This window comes from Rhinolophus sinicus, chromosome 2, assembly GCF_057876585.1.
Source record: "Rhinolophus sinicus isolate RSI-liver-muscle chromosome 2, RSI-T2T, whole genome shotgun sequence".
In the NCBI taxonomy this organism is placed as follows: Eukaryota; Metazoa; Chordata; class Mammalia; order Chiroptera; family Rhinolophidae; genus Rhinolophus; species Rhinolophus sinicus.
Genome location: NC_142502.1, coordinates 113858767 through 113877686, shown reverse-complemented (window position 1 = coordinate 113877686; position 18920 = coordinate 113858767). Strand labels below are relative to the sequence as shown.

The 18920-nt window shown below is 53.8% G+C and overlaps 1 protein-coding gene across 1 annotated transcript in view; it reads right to left on the bottom strand.

Moving 5' to 3' along the window:
- FAM178B (family with sequence similarity 178 member B) overlaps positions 1-18920 on the bottom strand; it is a 106390-nt gene that overhangs the window by 67840 nt on the left and 19630 nt on the right. The window contains 10 exon segments of the mRNA XM_074333924.2: positions 2627-2729; positions 8623-8701; positions 8704-8780; positions 14137-14158; positions 14161-14230; positions 14830-14996; positions 16226-16591; positions 16594-16626; positions 16629-16727; positions 16904-16987. Coding sequence (XP_074190025.2) covers positions 2627-2729; positions 8623-8701; positions 8704-8780; positions 14137-14158; positions 14161-14230; positions 14830-14996; positions 16226-16591; positions 16594-16626; positions 16629-16727; positions 16904-16987 — 1100 coding nt within the window.

Genomic DNA, 18920 nt, shown 5'->3' with positions numbered 1-18920 from the left:
GCGGTCCAAAGGCTTGGACCCCTTGCCTGTGTTGGACAACTCCAAAGGGGCACTCCAGTTCCAGAGCCTCTGCAGGGTGGCTGTGGCTTCTCTTGCACTTGCTGGCCTCTGCCGGTTCTGCAGCTCTGCCTCCCTCACAGTGGTGGTTGCCGAGAGTTGCTGGGAAACCGTCTCAGAGTCGGTGGCTTCGGGGATCTGACCTAAGACACCAGAACCCTGCCTCCTCCTCCTCGATTCATAACTTCTTGTAACTTTTTCATAACTGAACACTCACCAACAAGACCATTTCCCAACAAGAATGTAAATTCATTCAATGCACATGCTACCTGCTCTTGTCCATCTCCCCAGCAAAACACACCTGGCAGGTACACTCTAGGGCTCCAGTAACAAGCTTACGTAATTTGTGTACACAAGGGCCAAAGCTCGCTCACCAGCACGTGATGTGCACCCCACTGAAACCCTGGCTGGGCGGGTGGCAGGCAGCAGGGCCTCAGGGTGTCCTTTCTAAAGAAATAGCTGAATGAGGGTTGGAGGTCTGTTCCACTCACCCACCCCCAGCTCTCAGAGTGAACCAGATGTACATGTGGGTCCCCAGCAGCTGTGATCCTGATCACCCAGCTGCCTTTGATTGCATGGGGGTGGGGGGTCCCTAACCCTTCTCAGGCCAATCAGACTCTTTCCTGGGAATTTACTTGGCCATGGAACCCATGGAGAAAAGCCGAGGCCTGTCCTAGGACCCCGACCCTTCTCCATCCTGGGTCCAGCTCTTCCTGAGGATCCTACAAGCTACCCCTGCACCTTCATCAGAATCCCCCAGCAGCTTCAGGGAGCCCCATGGATGTCTGCCTCTCACACCCAGAGTCCTTGTAACAGCGAGGTTCTGCAGTTCGTAGGGCATGGCCCCGGGCCACCTCCCTACATCTCTCCCTCCCCAAAGCTCAGTATGCAGCAGTTCCTCAGCCGACATCTACCTGCAGTGGATGCTGCTGTTACTGTGTGAAATATATCCCAGTGGCAAGAAAACCCAAACCTCCAAAGTAAAATGGCAGAATCCATCCTGCTAAAGACTGTAGTACAACCATGAATGGCCACATGGCCACTGAGCTGTCCTGCTCCTCCTTCCCATCTGGAGACGAAGAGGCTGGGTCTGCCCCACAAGGGTCCAAGGCCAAGTGCACCCATCACTGGTCTGGCTTCCGCCGTGGGGGAGGGGAGCTTTGGTGTCTTCTTCTAGAAGATGCCCAGGCCTTGGTCGGAGCTGTGTGGAGACCATAAGGACAGGGCATGTCACAGGATTTCCTCATTTAACCTTCACGTGGGACTACCTGCCCCAGTGTACAGAGTAATAAACTGAGGACAGGGTCGACATTTGATTACTTGCCCAAGGTCACAATGCAGGAAGTGGCGGAGCTGGACTTGCACCTAGTCTGTCCGGCCTCAGGGCTGGGTCCTCTGCTCCATGGCCCCTCCCAGGAGGACAGAGGTGGGAGGAGAGACTGGGTGGGGCTGGCCCACTCCTCCCAGGCCGACTGACAGGGAAGGCATTCCATGTTGTGGCAGGGTCACACAGGGATCCTCTGTGGGAGACATCTCAGATGGGCCCTTTGTGCCTCCCAATGCCCGACTGCGTTTGTCACATACTGTGCATGGGGCACAGAGACGCTGCACTGACAGGGCAGAGAAGAATGGCTGCACTGTTCCTGCTACTGGCCTGCCATTCCCACTGGGCCTGGGGGAGGGGCAAGAGCAACAGCCACACACAAGGGTCCCGTGTCAAGGGTGTCTTTTCCCTCTGGGGCAGGGAGGGGCAAATGGGAAGAACCTCCCCCTTCCCCGCCCCCCAGCCCCAGAGAAGGACTGAGAGCGGAAGGTTCCTTCTGGAAGGCAGCCAGCCAGTCTACCCGTTCCATGAACAACCCACCCGCACAGTGGCTCTAATTTACAGCTGGGGTCCGGGCTCCAACTGGCAGGAATGAGAGCAGCTGGAACTTGTGACCTGCCTGTCCAGGCAGGGATGGGCCTGGGTGGGGGCCAAGGCCAGCAGGCTTGCGCCTTGCGTTTAGATCCCAGCAGCTGGCTCCTGGGCCATCCCTGCTGGCTTCTCACTGTATTTCTCAGTGTAAAGGTTTCCAGGCCAGGGCAGAAGGCATGTTCCCCAGGGCCCTGTTCCAGCAGCACCAGCAGGAAGGAAGGGGCAGACAGCGCAGCTGTTCCAGGCTTTTCCAGTTGACCCTACACCTGAGCGTTGCCATGTTGAAATGTACGAGACCCCACACCTCCAGGGTGCTGTAGGGCTACAGGGGGCTCTGTGACTTGAAGCAGAGATGAGCTGGTGCACATGGAAGCACCTGTGGAGTAGCAAGGACCAGACCACAGAGAGGACTGCTGGTGGCACACGCTCGGGGCAGGGGTAGAGGTGGGGGTGAGTGAGGCTGCAGGCCGTCCCCGCACCTCCCCAACACTGTCATCACAGGCCTTCCTCCCTCCTCTGGCCTCAGCTGGGACAAACCTGGCAGCAGCTAAGGCCAGAAGAGGAAAAGGGTCAGCCCCTGGGGCTGCCAGCAGTCCTGCCAGGCCTTGAGGCTGGGACGCTCCTGCCACCTAGCGGCAGGCCTGAGGCCCTCACTGGGATCCGCCACTGGAGCAGGGTAGGGGATGGCTGGCGCCGGCAGACACTGGCTGTCAGGAGGCCGCTGTGCAGGAAGGAGAGCTGCTGGTCCAGCAGGGAGCTGCGGGGCAGAGCGCTAGCGAGGTTAGCGGTCTCCATGCTGAGCACCATCCCCAACACACCTGTCTCCGTAAAATGGGGGATTTTCATATTTCAGCTTCACTGGGACGCTAGGATCACACTAATCATTGCTATGGATAAAAAGGTCTGTAGAGCACTTGACACCAGCAGCTGTCACAAAGGAAAACCCCCCATGCCATCATCACCATCACTTGCTCCCCATGAGGACATGTCACAGTGCTTTACATGCGTGACTGGGTGGCACACTTTGTCCTGTCTGTGGGATGGAGGGGAAACTAAGTTGTTCCAAGGCTGAGCAGAGGGTCTGATGCAGATGAGGGGAGAGCCTGGGGTTCACACGGCTCAGCCCAGGGCCCCGGGCAGGCAGACAGAGTTACCAGCAGGGCCCACGAGACCAGCGTCCAGGTTCTGGTTACACAGGGCGTTTCTGCCCCGTCCTGTGTTTTTCCGAAACAAAGGGGACACCTGAGAAGATGGGGAAATAACAGAAAGGGGCCTGAGACAGGGAAATTCTGGGAAGGCAGTCACAAATGAGGAGGGTGGCCACAGAGGGCTCTAGACACACGTAAGCGGCCAGGGCCCCAGAGTCCAGGGGGACCGGCGCTCAGACATGCCACGTGCCTGTGGCCAGGACCTGTGTTTCTACTCTTGACAGGACCCTGCCAGGCCTGTCCCTTCTAACAGGAGCTCTCAAAATCTAGCTGCTGGCGTGGAGAGGAGCCCATCTGAAGTCCAATGGGGCCCTGGTTAGTCCTGGGGACCTACGAGATGCCAGGTCCCTGTGTAAACCGGGAGATGTGAACTATCCTGTGTTCAAGGTTTAGGAGCTCTGCTTGAAGGAGCTTCAGAAGCCACCTCAGAGGCTGGCAGGACTTCATCCTGGGGACCCTCAGTCTGGGGGAGGGCGCTCCTACCCTCTGAATTTTGTGAAGCTCCTTCTAGACAACCTCCTAAAGGCAATTAATATGGATTCCAGGAAATGAAAAAGTAATTTCGTGTTTGTTCTTTTTAACGGCCAAACCATGCAAAGAACATTTCAGACAGCATTTAAAGTCATGGCTCTAGATAGAATTCCTCAGTCAGCCCAACCTTCTTTTCCTTTGTAAAAAGGACAGATTTTCGTCTGCCAGGAACAGGACGCTCCAAAACAAAGATTCTCTCCGAGCCAAGCTGCTGTCTCCTTGAGTATGTCCAGGCAATTTACAAATTCTGTGTTTTTTATCCAAATCATTTAAGTTCAGAGGAGAAAGCAGCTTTGTTCCTGTGTGTGAAGATGACCGCTCTAAAATAGACCTTCATTTGTACATACAAACATGGGTTCCCCCCCAGGGCTGCTGGCACCCTTCGCTCCACATGCTCAGTCACACAGACGCTTTCACGCACTGACCCCCCTCCCCCAATGCACGCATGGTTCAAGCACAGTACCCTGAATGCAGACAATACCCAGGCGAAGCATGTCTGGAGGACCTCACGAATGGGCAGGACCTGGCCAGGGCCCTGGGGCAAGGAGGCTGGTGCTCCTGGACTCTGAGGCTGTGGCATTCTGCTGGGGGCACCCCGCCAAGTCCTCGGTAGGGGAATTGATTGTACAAGCCCCAGTTGGCTGCCACTCCAAGGAAGAGACACCCCCTTGGGTCACATCTGTCTTCTGCTACGCCCGCCTTGCAACGCAATTTCTACCACAGAAATGATTAGGCTGCCTTCAAGTTCACGGCTGCTGGGTGAGGTTTACTTGGGAAGATGCGAGCGAGAGAGGCAGAAAGGGAGGCCCAGCTATGCCCTGGAGCGAGTGGCTTTCAGAAAACTCTGTGCCTAGGGCTGATGAGAAGTGAGGACCCTGCCCAACAGGCTGGGCCCCAGGGCTGCTTCACCTGGCGGATCCACGAGCCTCCCGCCCTCAATGGAAGGGACAAGGCCGATGGCACAGGCAACCTCCAGCTTGGCGGAAGGGCGGACGGCCCCTCTCAGGGCCTGAGCAGGAGGGAGCAGGAGGGAGAGTCCTCATAGCAGCACCTGGCTGAAGTCGGGAGGAAGGGGGGAGGGGTGGGAGCTGTGTGTGCTGAAAGCTCAAAATCCTTGGGTTACACAATCAACTGTTGTTAGATTTACAAAAAACTTGTCATGTCCTTGTCGTGTCCACAGATCAAGAATGCAGACCTGAGCCCAACTGGGTGTCTTCGCCTGTGGAGAGACCAACACCAAGTTCAGAAGTTATGCTGAGAATGTCAAAGGACCATAGAATCAGAAGGGGAGGGAAAGCCTGTCACAGCTGATGCCACAGCACGAAGCCCCAGCTGTCAACCCTAGGGATCCCCGTGAGGGAGCTTCCCAACGGGACAAAGAACAGCCACAGTTGGACAACTGCTAATCACCAGCCACCCAGTCAGGGACAGAGAGCCCTCGGAACTGAAGGAAGGAAGGGGAAGAAATTAGCTAAAAAGGGGAATGCACAACACAAAGGGACAGCACAGAACGGGCTGGCTTGGGTCCACATGTGGGCAGCTGGGCAGAGCTCTGACCCTGTTTGACTGTCTGTCCCTGATAATGCCTTGCCACGAGTCCTCTAGCCTCTCCCTCCTCTCCAGCTCACAGCAGCAGTCCCAGAGGGTAAGTGTCTCAGTGCCTCGGGAATCCCAAGTGATGGCAGAGGGATAAACACCAGTGTAGCTATTTATACAGTATCAGTTTCTGTGCCCTTGCCAAGTAACTGAAACGAAAGCTGAAAGGCCTCGGGAGGATAGGAAGAAGTAAGGCTGAGAGCGCTCATGCCTGCTCTTCTTTTCCTTTTGTTCCTTTGTTAAAGTTCAGCAGCACCACGTGGTCAGGAGCGGGACCCCAGAGACCACCCTGCGGGCTGAACACTTCCGTGTACTTTCGGGGGCACTGCAGCCGCTGGGCCACTCAGCCCCGTCCACACTCTACCTGCTTCACCCCCTCACGAGCCAGGAAGACGAGCAGGTGGTGGCAAAGCCCTGGCCAGGCCTCGAGGAAATGGTGCTCATGCCCACACAGCTCAGACCCACCCAAGTTCTCCTGCTGGAATATTCATAGAGGGAGGCCGGGCACCAGGCTCCTGGAACCCACCGCAGACACCTCACCCACAGGACAAATGAGGCTCCAGATGCCCCCACACATGCTGCGGGGAGCACCCTGAACGATTGATCCAGAGGCAGCCCCCTGATGATGGAGTTGAGAAGTTATGGCTGTCCTCCTTGCCTGGAGCTCCCGCCTCCTTCAGGCCTCGAGGGTGGGGCGTCATCCTGAGTTTCCCACTCAGGGGATCAGATATCCTTTTGAACTGCTTTCAAGGGAGGAGGAAAAAGTTCAGCCCTGGTATCAACTGTGTCAGAAAGGCATGTGACTTTGGTCCCAGGGAGCTGACCTGAGGTCACACATCCAGCTGGGTGGTGAATGAGAGGGGACACCACAAGGCCTGGGCCATCTCCAGTCCCGGAGCCACTGTCAGGGGCGGGGAGCGTACTTGCCCAGAAACCTGTGCAGGTCCAGCCTGGGTCCGGGGCTTGGCTCTTGGACACCGGGCTGCCCACACCTGTTCTGCCATCTGAGACAAACTGCTTGCTTCCTCTGTGCCAAGATTTCCCATGGTGAACAGTGGGTAGAAAGACAATGTCCCTCATCACAGAATGGGGAGGAGAAGTGAATCTATTTCCAGAAGTGATTTTAAAATATTACTTTTTAAAAAAAAATCACTTTTTCCCCCTGGAATGATAAAAATGATATTCATTACAGAAAATTTGGAAAATGCAAAATTACCTGTAATCTCAGAAAGTGTTAAGTTTTTGTATGACAAGAAATGGAACCACACTGCTTTTCTGAGACATCAAGTGATCTTTTATTCTTCCTCCAGTTTCATGTTTCCGGCTGAATACAACGGGATAATTATTAAAGGACTAGTATTCCCACTCTTGTGTCTGTCTGAACTTGAAATCCTTGGCAAAAACAGGAAATAAAAGATGACCCCAAGGCTAAACGGTGACCTTCAGGAAGTGGCCCTTACCCACTACATAGCAGGAGACCTCTGACCTGACCTTGTGTAGGGCAGCCATTCCCCCCTCCAGAAAGCCCCTGGGATCTGAGAGGCTAGCACAGTCCCCACTGTGCTTCATCAGCGTGCATGGGGGGGGGGGGGGGCTGAATTCCTCCCTCCGGGAAGCTGGCCGGCCACCTGGTCCCATTTGGCAGGGCTCTTTGATCCCAGTTCACCCTCTATGTGCAGTCAAACACTTCCTGCAGGCCATCCAGCCCAGGATACAAACTGTGAGTCCCAGGCAGCTCAGGAAGACACATCCCTTCTCCTGTCCTCCCCGCTCCCTCCTGCCCAGCACATTGTTCCCGTCCCCTCCTTTCTCCAGCTCCACTCTCTTCTCCTCCCATCCTTCCTTTTCCCCTCTTCTCATCGTCTCTTTCTTAGGTACTTTCACAGCTTGGCAGGCTGAACCTTTACCAATAGTCATACACTCAGGCCCAATCACCTCACATCACACCCACATGCCAGGCGTCCAGACAAACATCTTTGTATAAGGATATTCTCTACCACGTTGTTGTAACAAGGAAAAGGCAAGAAAAATGAGGACGATGGCGAATGTGTCAGGCGCCATGCAATGCACTACCATTTCCCAGTGATGTTACTGTCTAACTACAGTGTGCACGCCTTGTTTAGACCCTGATATGAACAACATATAAAAGCATTTTTAAGATAGTCAAGGAAATCTGAATGCTGATATTAATGATATTAAGAAGCTCCTGTATTTTTTTGGTGCAATGATATTGAAGTTACGTCTAAAGATAGAGTCCTGAGTTTTAGACACATGCACTGAAGTCTGTACAGATTAAATTACATGTGTCTGGGATTTGCTAAACAACAACCCCGAGGGGACAATGTCAGTAATGTCAGTGGGTAGGGGAAGAGATGAAGCGAGTGGCTGTGAGCTGACAGCTGCAGAAGCTGAGTTATGGGCACAGGACAGTGCGCTGTACTGCTCTCTACTTGTACGTATGTCTGAAACTTTCCTCAATAAAGCTTTAAAGGAAACACATCACAACATTATCTTTCTATTATAAAATAAGGGAGATTGAGAATTAATGAAATAGGCATAAGAGCACCCTGCACAGCTGGAAAAGAGAAAGGATCCCTGGGTGCTGAGGTCCTAACCAGGTCGAAGAGGCCACAGGGGCAGCCAGAGGGGTGGGGGAGGGGGGCGGCCGCGGCCTCTGCTACTGCCCAACATGTGCTCCCAGCGGATGGCCGCTTTCTCTTTCTGTCTTATTCTTAGACGTATGAACACACAATTGCAAATGTTGGATATTATTGTTGTCAAGTTTTTTTAAACCTCTTAAAAGCAACATAGTCCGTGTTATGTGATAATGATCGAGAATTTACTTCCAAAGAGAAGAACGGGCTGTCCTAAATTATTCAGTGTGTGCTCGTGGCTGGGGACAGACTTTTCAGTGTTAGCGTCACACAGACTGAAGTACAGTGTTTTGAACGAGCAGATGGTAGTGACGATGATGCTGGGTGGCCCAGAAAGTGTCTCCAGTGTTGATGAGGACATGACCCCAAAGGCATGTAGGTGAGTGTGACCAAAGCTGCCCCATGGAGCTAGGGTGTAGGGGAGGAGAACGCCGTGTGGATACAGAAATGCACAGGCTAATATTTGCTGAAATGTCAGACTTTTTAAAGATGTGCGTCCAAATTAGTGAATTAAATACTGTAAGTAGATATGTGTGACGATTTCATCTCCACCCCTAAAAGCTGACATATGCAAACATGCCAAGACACAGCTTTGGGATTTCCTCCTTTGGGATGGTCCTGATCACTGGGCTCCAAGAGAGAGGGGCCTGGCCCTGCCCACCGACACCTGAGGCACAGCCCTTCCAGGTGGTTACGTGACTTCAGGTGTGAACAGTCCAGGATGCAAGGCAGGGGCGACGCCTGGGTACAAACTCAGTGCCACCTGGATGCTCTAATGGGACGACCTGTAGGGCCATGGAGCACCTCTCCACCAGCTTCCTGGTAAAGCGAGGAGCGGAAAGCAGGCTGTCCGCAGGTGCACTTGGTCTGCAGCTGGGGCCTGGGGGACGAGACCGCTGGGGACAGCGCCACCTGCTGGTAGAGGAAGAGCCCGCAAGATGCAGACTAAGGAGCTCTTCCCCTCCCTCTGTCATACACCCTATCCCTCCCTCGGGGCTTCTGTCCAGGAGCCAAGGTCCTGGTGACAACCTCATCCCCACCTGTTGGCTCCCTTCAGTTCCAACTTTCACTGAGTGCCTACCATGTACAGGTGCCAGGTGCTGGAGGGTGAGTCAGGCGTGGGCTGCCCTCACACACCCCAGTACCCTTCAGCAGGTGGACGGGCCACAGAGCTGTGGACAAGGGTCAGCCAGGGCCAAGGAGCATGTGGCCATGAGGAGCCGGCTCTTCCTCTGGGCGGCAGGCCTCAAACTCCGTGGTGAGGGGGATGCCCCGCCCCTGCCCCTGCCCGGTGACTCTGATCCTGTAAGTAGGTCAGAGCTGGGGCCACAGATGGAAGGAGCAGGAAGGAAGGGATCCGGCCTGACCATGTCGGGAGGGTACAGTCAGGATTGATGGCCCACTGAAGAGGGGGCAGGAAGGGGAGGCAACTGCAGGGAGAAGGAGTAGATGGACACCGGCCTATGCACACGGTGGGTGGGAGGACCAGCTGCAGAGCAGAAGGGTGCGAGTGCATAGGTGCACACTCAGACACGTGCACACACATTCGTACACACATGCAGAACCCTACACACACCAACTACGCTCTAGGGTCAATCCTGGGGGACAGGGATGAAGAGGAGGCACTCCCTGTGTGGTCACACAAGTGTCCTGCTGGACTTCCTGGTGATGTGGCCACATGTAACAACAACAAAGTAAACCAGCCATGGGTACTGCATCCGCTCCTGTCATCAGAGGAAGGCCCACACCCAGGTTCCCAGCCAGCCAAGACAGTGGACTCCAAGGGGGACACTGCTGGGGTACCCATTGGGATCGGGGACACAAGCAGCTGGCAGCAGTGAGGTGGTGGCCCGACGGTGGCCAGGAGAACTCTCCTCACTCCCTGCCAGGTGACCCGAGGTCAGGCACCAACCCCCATCACAGGGCTGCCCTGAGGACGAAATAGCACCATGGTGACATGGGTGACACTGGGGAAGCTTCTGACCCTGCAGCCTTCTGGAAGCAGCCTGGGAAAACCACCACTCATAGTCAAACAATTTTCTGTTTTGCTCATTTCTTTGCTGTTTGAGTTTTTGAGTATCTATGGCTTCTGATGTTGCTTTGATAATTTTTAAAAATGCACAAATTATTAAAAGTCTGTAAGAAGTAGATTCACCTGTAAAAGAGTCTTAGCCCTGTCCCCAAACCACTGTTCAAAGGGACTTTTGTGCTATTCAGTGTAATGTCTGCATGTTATTCAGAGTTCCAAGACCACGCACATCTAATTGAGGATTTCCTGTGCGGCCCAGAACTGAGGGCAAAGGACGCTGTTGTGGTTTAAATAGCCCCACAAGTCCCCACCCCTGCCCCAGCATACACATAGGTCTTTTCACTTGAAGAAATAGAGAACATAGGATATCATCCATTCAAGATGCCAGCCAGTCCTTAGAGCAAGAGCAGACGGTCTGCTCAGGACACCCAGGGTCCTTTCTGAGGGGCAACTGTGGCAGTTAAGTGAGTCCTGGTCACAGGTGACTTCTTGGTCAGATGTGGCCAGCCTCCAGCCTCAGCTCTCCACTCCAGACTTGTACTCCTTCCTGCTCCCCGCCCCATTCAGGGAGGGACCAGGTCACTGGCTTTGTGTATCAAGTGAGTAATTTTCTTTGAAGCAGAGTTAAACCATCCCATCAAAATGATCCCACATCAAAACCACACATCAAAGTGTCTGCTGTCGAGAAGGCTTTCTCAGAGTACTGCTTGAAAATGTCACGTGCTCAGAAAATTATCGGTGATTTCAAAGTGAAACCCCTGCTGTCTTAAGCTGGTGCCCAGGTAATTCCCTTTCTATGGGGAATTTCAAAACATCGAAGCCATGACTTCCGGAATCCTGGATGCACTCAGCAGAAAGCAAAGGGCTAGGGTAATTATGAGGCCTAACAGTTACGTTCGTGAACTTGTTGTGATGACGTTGCTCACCTTTTTGCTATCAGAGGGATTATTCATTATGGATTTGCACCAAATGAACAAACAGTTAACCAAGTTTACTATCTGGAAGTACTGAAAAGGCTGCGTGAAAAAGTTAGACAAAAATGACCTGAACTTTTCACTAACAATTCATGGCTCTTGTATTACGACAATGCACCAGCTCACATGGCACTGTCTGTGAGGGAGTTTTTAGCCAGTAAACAAAGAACTGTATTGGAACATCCTCCCTACTCACCTGATCTGGCCCCCAATGACTTCTTTCTTTATCCGAAAATAAAGGAAATATTGAAAGGAAGACATTTTGATGACATTCAGGACATCAAGGGTAATATAATGACAGCTCTGATGGCCATTCCAGAAAAAGGAGTTCCAATATTGCTTTGAAGGGTGGACTAGGCCCTGGCATTGGTGCGTATCTTCCCAAGGGGAGTACCTCGAAGGTGATGATAGTGATATTCAGCAGTAAGGTGTGTAGCAAGTTTTCTAGGATGAGTTCGCGAACTTAATTGTCCGACCTTGTATTCTCACCACAGAGACTTTAAAAGGTTCAATTCCAAGGCTATCTATCCATTGACTGGGAAACCTGGAAACCGAACCCACAAGTTCCAACATAGAGAGAACAGTGCTTTCATCACTTATGACACCACCGAGGCCTTTGGCCCAAACCCTCTGGCTCTGTTCAGTCCCCACGCTCAGCACGTCTGCTCTCTGACACACCGGGCGGCTCACACAGCGCCCCTTCCCTGGGTCTCCAGGCAGCATGAGCAGCACTCAGCTAACTCGTCACTCAGATTTGCACAGGCAGGAGGCGGGGCCCCGCACCGGGGCCAGGTGTGTGGGGACTCCTGCCCGCTGGGCACGCTCGCTCGCTGACGGCCGTGTGTGGGAGCATCCCTGCCACAGCAGCAGAGCTGAGTAGCAACAGAGACTGTATAGTCCTCGAAGCTTAAAACATTTACCATTTACAAACTTTCCAGAAAGTGTCCTGATCTCTCGTCTAGTCCAGAAATGATGATCAGAAACACGAGAAAAAAGCAAACGGCCAGCCAAGCTGTCACTTGTAATCATCTCCCGAGAACGACAATGTAAACCACTTGGCGACTCAAAGGTGCAGGCCCCAAGGAAGTCGGTGTGCTGTCACTCAGTAGTGGGTGCAAGTGGGTGCTGGGTGCCGACCTGGAGGGCGCCTGCCGTGCTGCGGGGACCAGCGCTGAACAACAGCACTCACTCCTGGAAAAGCCAAGCCTGGGCAGGCAGCCGGTCACCTACCCCCAGTCACCTGGCAGAGGTGGCTCCCAGGGGAGGGAGGGAGGGAGGGAGGACAAGAAAGAAGACATGGAGTCGGTCCTGACTTGCCCCTGCAGGTCCGCCCGTCTTGCTCTCTTGACCTCTGCTGCTCCCCTGTGAGCTATTCCAGTCGGGTTCTCCCCAAGCTGTCCACCAGGGCTGCCCTCGTCAGGGTCAATGCCAGCTCTCCATCGCTCCCTTGCTGCCTCTTCTCTCTCAATACTCGCTTCCCAGGTAATCTCACCCACGTTCGTGGTTTTAGACATCCCCTGTACATGGGGACTCCCATATGGCACTCTAGTCACCTCCTGGACCCCACCCCTGGGATCCCCCAATGAACTCTCAATGCTGTGGCCACCCCATCCCACATCCCTCACACAGCTACAAACGTCCGCTTGCTTAGGCCAAAGCCCTTTAGGCCCCTTGGATCCCGTCTTTCTCCCACACCCTCCCGTCCAGGTCCTCAGCAACCCCCACATGTTCCTTCCCCTCACAGGCGAGGATCCCGCTCAGGTGGATGGAAGCAGCTCACACAGAGGAAAAGCTCTAGCATGGGCACCCCTCAGCCTCCCTGACCTCTCCTCAGCTGCACCCTGCCCCCAACACACTGGGAGCACTCCCACTGACCCCTCACCCCAAATCTCCCAACCCTCCTGATGGTCCGCCCCCCCCCCCCCATCCTTTCTCATTAGCCCTTGTCACAGAGCGTCACTCAGCTGGTTCCTGTTTATCTCCCACCCAAAAGCAAGTGAGATGAGGGCAGAGATGTCTATCTGGTCTTGTTGCTGCTGTGTTCCCAGAGTCTGTAACAGAGCCTCGCATGAGGCTGGCACTCAGTACATGTTTGTTGCATGGATGGATGGACAGATGGAAAGATGGACACAGGGATGGATGGATAACAGGAGAACCTAAATGGGGATTCAATTATGGCCCTTGGACATCTCTGAGGCTCTGGCACAGATGAGACAACCCTCCCTCCAGGCAATGGGCAGGAGGACTCCACCCGCATGACAGCGTGGGCAGAAGCCACCTTCTTTCCCCCAATGGGATGATGAATAATGTCATGTGTCTATATTCTGCCCCTTTCAAGGCAGCTGTCACTTACACTGGTTTTATGTGGTTATTGTCCCAAGAGATACGGTTCTATAAATGTGGACAGAGGGGCCGGCCCAGTGGCTCAGGCGGTTAGAGCTCCATGCTCCTAACTCCGAAAGCTGCCGGTTCGATTCCCACATGGGCCAGTGGGCTCTCAACCACAAGGTTGCCAGTTCAACTCCTCGAGTCCTGCAAGGGATGGTGGGCTCTGCCCCCTGCAACTAAGATTGAACACGGCACCATGAGCTGAGCTGCCTCCCGGACGGCTCAGTTGGTTGGAGCGCATTCTCTCAACCACAAGGTTGCCGGTTCAACTCCCGCAAGGGATGGTGGGCTGTGCCCCCTGCAACTAGCAATGGCAACTGGACCTGGAGCTGAGCTGCGCCCTCCGCAACTAAGACTGAAAGAAAAAAACTTGAAGCTGAACAGCACCCTCCACAACTGAGATTGAAAGGACAACAACTTGACTTGGAAAAAAGGCCTGGAAGTACACAGTGTTCGCCAATAAAGTCCTGTTCCCTTCCCTAATAAAATCTTAAAAAAAAAAAAAAAAAATGTGGACAGAGAATTGGGGCAGAGCAGGATGTGTTTATTTTGTGTCCTCAAAGGCCACAGGAGGCCCTGATACACAGTTGGTGAGTAAGTATTTCTCGAATCAATGAATGAATGTGGGTTTAAGAGGAGGCAGCTTGAGCACTCATAAATGACACAAATCACTGGGTAAAACTATCCAAAACCCAGAGCATGTCGGCCTTAAATCCACAGCCTGGACCTGTGCCCCCCATGGGCCCCCACCCCATGTCCCCACCCGTACCCCTCTGCCCCCCACCTGTGCTCAGGTGTGAGGGCAGGTCCTCACCGAGATCCAAGGCACCCACAGGGACAGTCCTGCCAAGCAGCTCCTTGCCCTCCTGCCCCAGAGCCTACTCCCTGCAGGGAGCTGAGAGCCAACAATGGGTTCAGTGCCGCTCCCACGGGTCACCCACCCTCTCCCTGCACTGCAGGGACCCCTGGGAGCAGAGCAACACCTAGGAAGGAGAGCCAGGCAGCTGCACTGCCGTGGCCTCACAGACTTAATTTTGGGGGGCTGCGCAGCATCGGCTGTGTTGTGCCCCGAAGAGCAGATGAGCAGGCAGGCAGGACGGAGGCTGGCCCCCAGCACACACTCAGACACGGCACCTGGTTTGGCATCTGCTCCCTTGTAACACAGCAAGCCTGTGCACAGCCGGTCCTCCCGGTGCCTCTGCACTGACCAGGAGAGGCCTGAGCCCACGCCTGCCTCTCCGGCCCCAGTGGCAGGCAGCCCTCCAGATCCTGCTCGTCCCTTAGTCTCCAGTCACCCCTGCCCCCCCACCCCCATATTTTCTTATCCTCCGAGGTTCAAAGCAAGGACACCACGGGGGAGCCTTTTCCAATCCCCAGGTTAAGCTAAGTGCCACTATTCCAGGCCCCTCTATAGCAGCTTTATGGCATGGGAAACACCAGAATCATCATGTCACATTTCAGGGGAGGGGGGCCACACCGTCACCTCTTTATCCAGCGCCTGGTCAGGGCCCAGTGCATGGCGACAGAGCTGCTGTCTCAACACCACCTCACCTCCCTGAGGGACTTCAGTCTGATAGGACGTGACTTTGGCCTGTGCGTGTGAAAGGCTCACTGCAACACCAGGAGATGTGACACAGCTGGGCGCTGGCGGACAAGCAGCGCACAACAGGGCCGGACTCCACAGGCCAACAGAAGATGCCATCTCTGTCCAGGCAGGAGTCAGGCTGCACACCTGCCAGGGCCAGTGCCTTCACCTCTCCAACACCTGAATGGGAGCTGCAACACCACCCGCCCCTAACAAGGCAGGCATTGGGCAGAAGAGAGCCAAGGGCGAGAGAGGACCGGGACGAGGGCCTGCACGTGGTGCTCCGCTCGGACCTGGCTGCCGTTTTAAGCCGAGCCCCAGGAGACGCTCCAGGAGGCATGCTGGGGGTGTGCAGGGTAGGCCGCTTTATCCTGAGAGCCATTTGCTACGAGTCTTAGAGGATGACCCCGTGAAATTACAGCCACCTCCAGAGATGAACACCCATGATGGGCCCTTTCCCGCACTCAAATCTTCCCCTGCAGTAAGTAATCTAAACTGCTGATGCATCTTTCTGAACCCCCCAGAGGTGAACTGGAGAAACAGGACATGGGAATTGGGAAGAAAGAGAAAGACAAAGAGAGGCAAACAGAACAAAGTTTAATATAAATTAAGCCCTTTGGTTATTTCGTTTACATTTCTGAATAGACAATATATTTACATGACTAAAAAGTCAAAAGTCACAAAGGCATAGAGTAAAACGTGTCCCCCCCCCCCAGCCTGCGCAGGAGCAAACAGTAAGACCCCACAGACCCCCTAACACAAAGGGTGGCACACTGTCCACCCCGTCCCGCACCGGCCCTTTGCACTTTACATTACGTTTTGAGGGTCATTCATTCAACACTGCACACATAACTTTTATAAAAACACTTTCAGGGTACTCTGATAGAACATAATTTATCAGTGCCCTAGTTGTGGGCATTTCAGCGACTGACAATCTTGGGCCATCACAGACAACCGAAGCTCTATGCTTAGAATACATTTCCTACGTGGCCTCCTACGACAGCACTTTATTCCCTACAAGTTCTTCATGCAAGTGCCCATTCGGGAACCCAGACCCACTGAACCAGAGGCAGCCCGAGTCTCTGTGTCTGACTAGCCCCAGTTCTGAGGTCTGTCCTTCTCCAGGGTCATACTCCCAGCCTTGGCTGTGAAAGCCTTGAGGGGCCCCATGCAGGACGGGGCATCAGACTTGGACCCACCCCAAACCGTCTCCTAGCAGGAGTTAGGAGTGGAAATAAAGGGAGAGGAGCACCCCAATGTTGGGGCCAAGGGCTATAGGGAGATTAGGGGTGTGTGGCTGAGGAGGGATGACCGAAAGGATGTGGCCCAAGAAGGGTGGTCTGGGGGTGATGGAGAGGGGCTGGCCCGAGAGGGGTGGCCTCACTGCGGGTGGCCACCACTGGAGCGGCTGGCCATGGTCCAGAGCAGCTCCTCCAGCGAGGCCAGCTCCTCAGCCCCCAGGGCCCCACCGTGCCCAGCCCCCTGCTGGCCTGCAGTGCCCTCAAGTTCAGGAACTCAGCAGGCTGTGGGCTCCGGGTGGTGGGGAGTATGTCCCCGGTGGCCTGCAGTGCCCTCAAGGTCAGGAACTCAGCAGGCGGTGGGCTCCGGGTGGTGGGGAGTATGTCCCCGGTGGCCTGCATCTTTGGGTCCTTCAGCCACTAGGAGCTGGGGCGGAAGTGGAACTGCAGAGCCCCTGGGGGGCTGGAGGAGCCTCTGGTCCAGGGGGTGGGGGAAGCCGCTGCGCCTCAGGTTGGGCAAGAGGATGGGAATGGTGGCAGCTGCCCAGACCCCTTTGGGGGGATGAGCCTACAGTGACCCCACCTACCAGCCACCATCCCACCACTGCGTCACACAGGGTGAGGAGAGGGTTCAACTCGCAAATGCTGCAGGCAGCACTCCAGGGGAACCCCTCAGCCACAACTTTTCTACTCCCTTGTGGCTCTACCTGTGCAGGTGAGAGTCCTGCCTTCTCTCTGAGGAAGGGCTAGCACCGTCTTCTGGGGCCTGGACATCTGCAAACTGCTGGATGTTCTGTCCTGGAAGGAACCGCCTGTCAGGTGAGGTGAAGGTTACCCTAGGTTCCCAGAGAGCAGTACCCCAGCCACCGGTGCCCAGGAGGGCACCCCTTCAGCTAAACCCAAGGACAGAGCACATGCACCACAAAGATCAAGTTGCTAAGGTGATGGGGGCTCGGTCTGACCTCTCATTTTAAGGATGCGATGGGCAAATGTAAGGACGTCAATGTTAAAAAAAACCTGTATACAGTCAAAACCAGATGGTCAGCAGGAAAGTGTGTTCTGAGATGACATCGTGTGCGTGTTCCTTGCTTGGTGTCACCCCTGTACAGCTACTTGCTCACAAGGGGTGGGGAGAGGGCTGTCACAGGCCTGGCACACGGTAGGGCTCAGTGCATCTCTGCTGAGTGAATGAATGATTTAAAGAGACCCCAGGGCTGGTCCAACAAGCCTCCTTCAGTGTTAGGAGCTACCTGTCCCCAGCTAAGGTGTACCATGCCACTTACACAGACACCGCCTGTCACATGAAGCCCAGGCTCAGGTAAAGGGAATTGCAAGGGAAAGGCTAATACTGGAGTCTAATGATCTCAGGAAAGAGCAGTTCACAGAAAACAGACCCGACCTCAGCAAGGGGTCAAACTCAGCAACAGGGACAGAAATGCAAATCAGCATGACCGTGAAGTATTGCTCACTAAGAATGAAATAATCAAGAACTCAAACACTGAGCACAGTGATGTCGCTGTGGGTGTGAGGACATGCGTTGCTGTCTGCACTGTAAGGTAGCTTATTCTTTTTAGAGGGTGACCTCTCAATATGACACTAACTGCAAAAATGTCCATGCCTGGGATTAGGGAACCCCAAACATCTGTCCCTTCACAGAAAAAAACAATTAAGCTGGCAAAAATTGTCAGAATCAACCACAGGCACAGAACTCTGGAATTGAACCCAAAACTAACACCAACCCTGGGGATGCTTAACAAAGAAGAAAGCTGCCAAATTTCACTGGGACTACAGCCTGGCTTTTGAATTTCCCCTATCACCCCCCCCTTCAGAGGCACCCCAGGAACTGCATTCCTGATATGGCTTGCTGGTGTGTGTGCGGCAGTACAAACTTTGTTGTCAAAGATGGTTGGTGTGTGTTGACATGTCTGCTGACCCCCTGAGGGATGAGCTCAGAGTCCTGCCTTTTTTAACCCCCTCAATTTTCTCAGGGCTAGAGTGGCCTCCTGGGCAGCATTTGTCAAAAGTGTTCAAAGGCCAATCTACTAGCCACAGCTACCTGGGGCAAAGGGTAACAGATAGGGCAAGCAGAACGTACAGCCTAGAAAGGAAGAGGCTGAGGGAGGACATGCATGGAGGAGTAGGTTCTGAAGGCTCCCACACAACCAGAGCCAGGCAGGCCAAGTGCATGCCCACGACTAACGCATGCAGAGGAAAGACCCAAGAGGACCATCAGCTTTGACCTTAGTCAGGACATGAAGGCTAAGACAGAGTTGTGAGAGGCCTGACTAAGAGTTGACGGAGAACTCCAGCACAAAGCCAGTCTGCAAAGACCAGGAGAGCTGGGTGGGTTGTTTTTTTTGTTGCTGTTTTGGCTCTTGGCATGTAAGGAAATCTCTATCAAATCACCAGCTGACCTCCAAATAAAGGGAACAGTGACTCCAGTGACCACACACAACAAAATAATATAGTCTCTAGAAAAATAGTTTAGAAAAGTAATTAAATAACTACTATTCATAACAAGCAGCAACAACAAAACCTGGGGAGAATATTTCCAGAGTTACTGTATTATAATATTCAAAATGTCCATTTTTCAACAAAAATTACAAGGCATGCAAAGAAACAAGAAAGTATGGCTGTTTTCATGGGGAAAAAATAAACGAAGAGAAACCACCCCTGAGGAAGCCCAGACATTGGATTTACTAGACAAAAACTTTAAATCAACTTTCTTAAATATGCTCTAAGAGC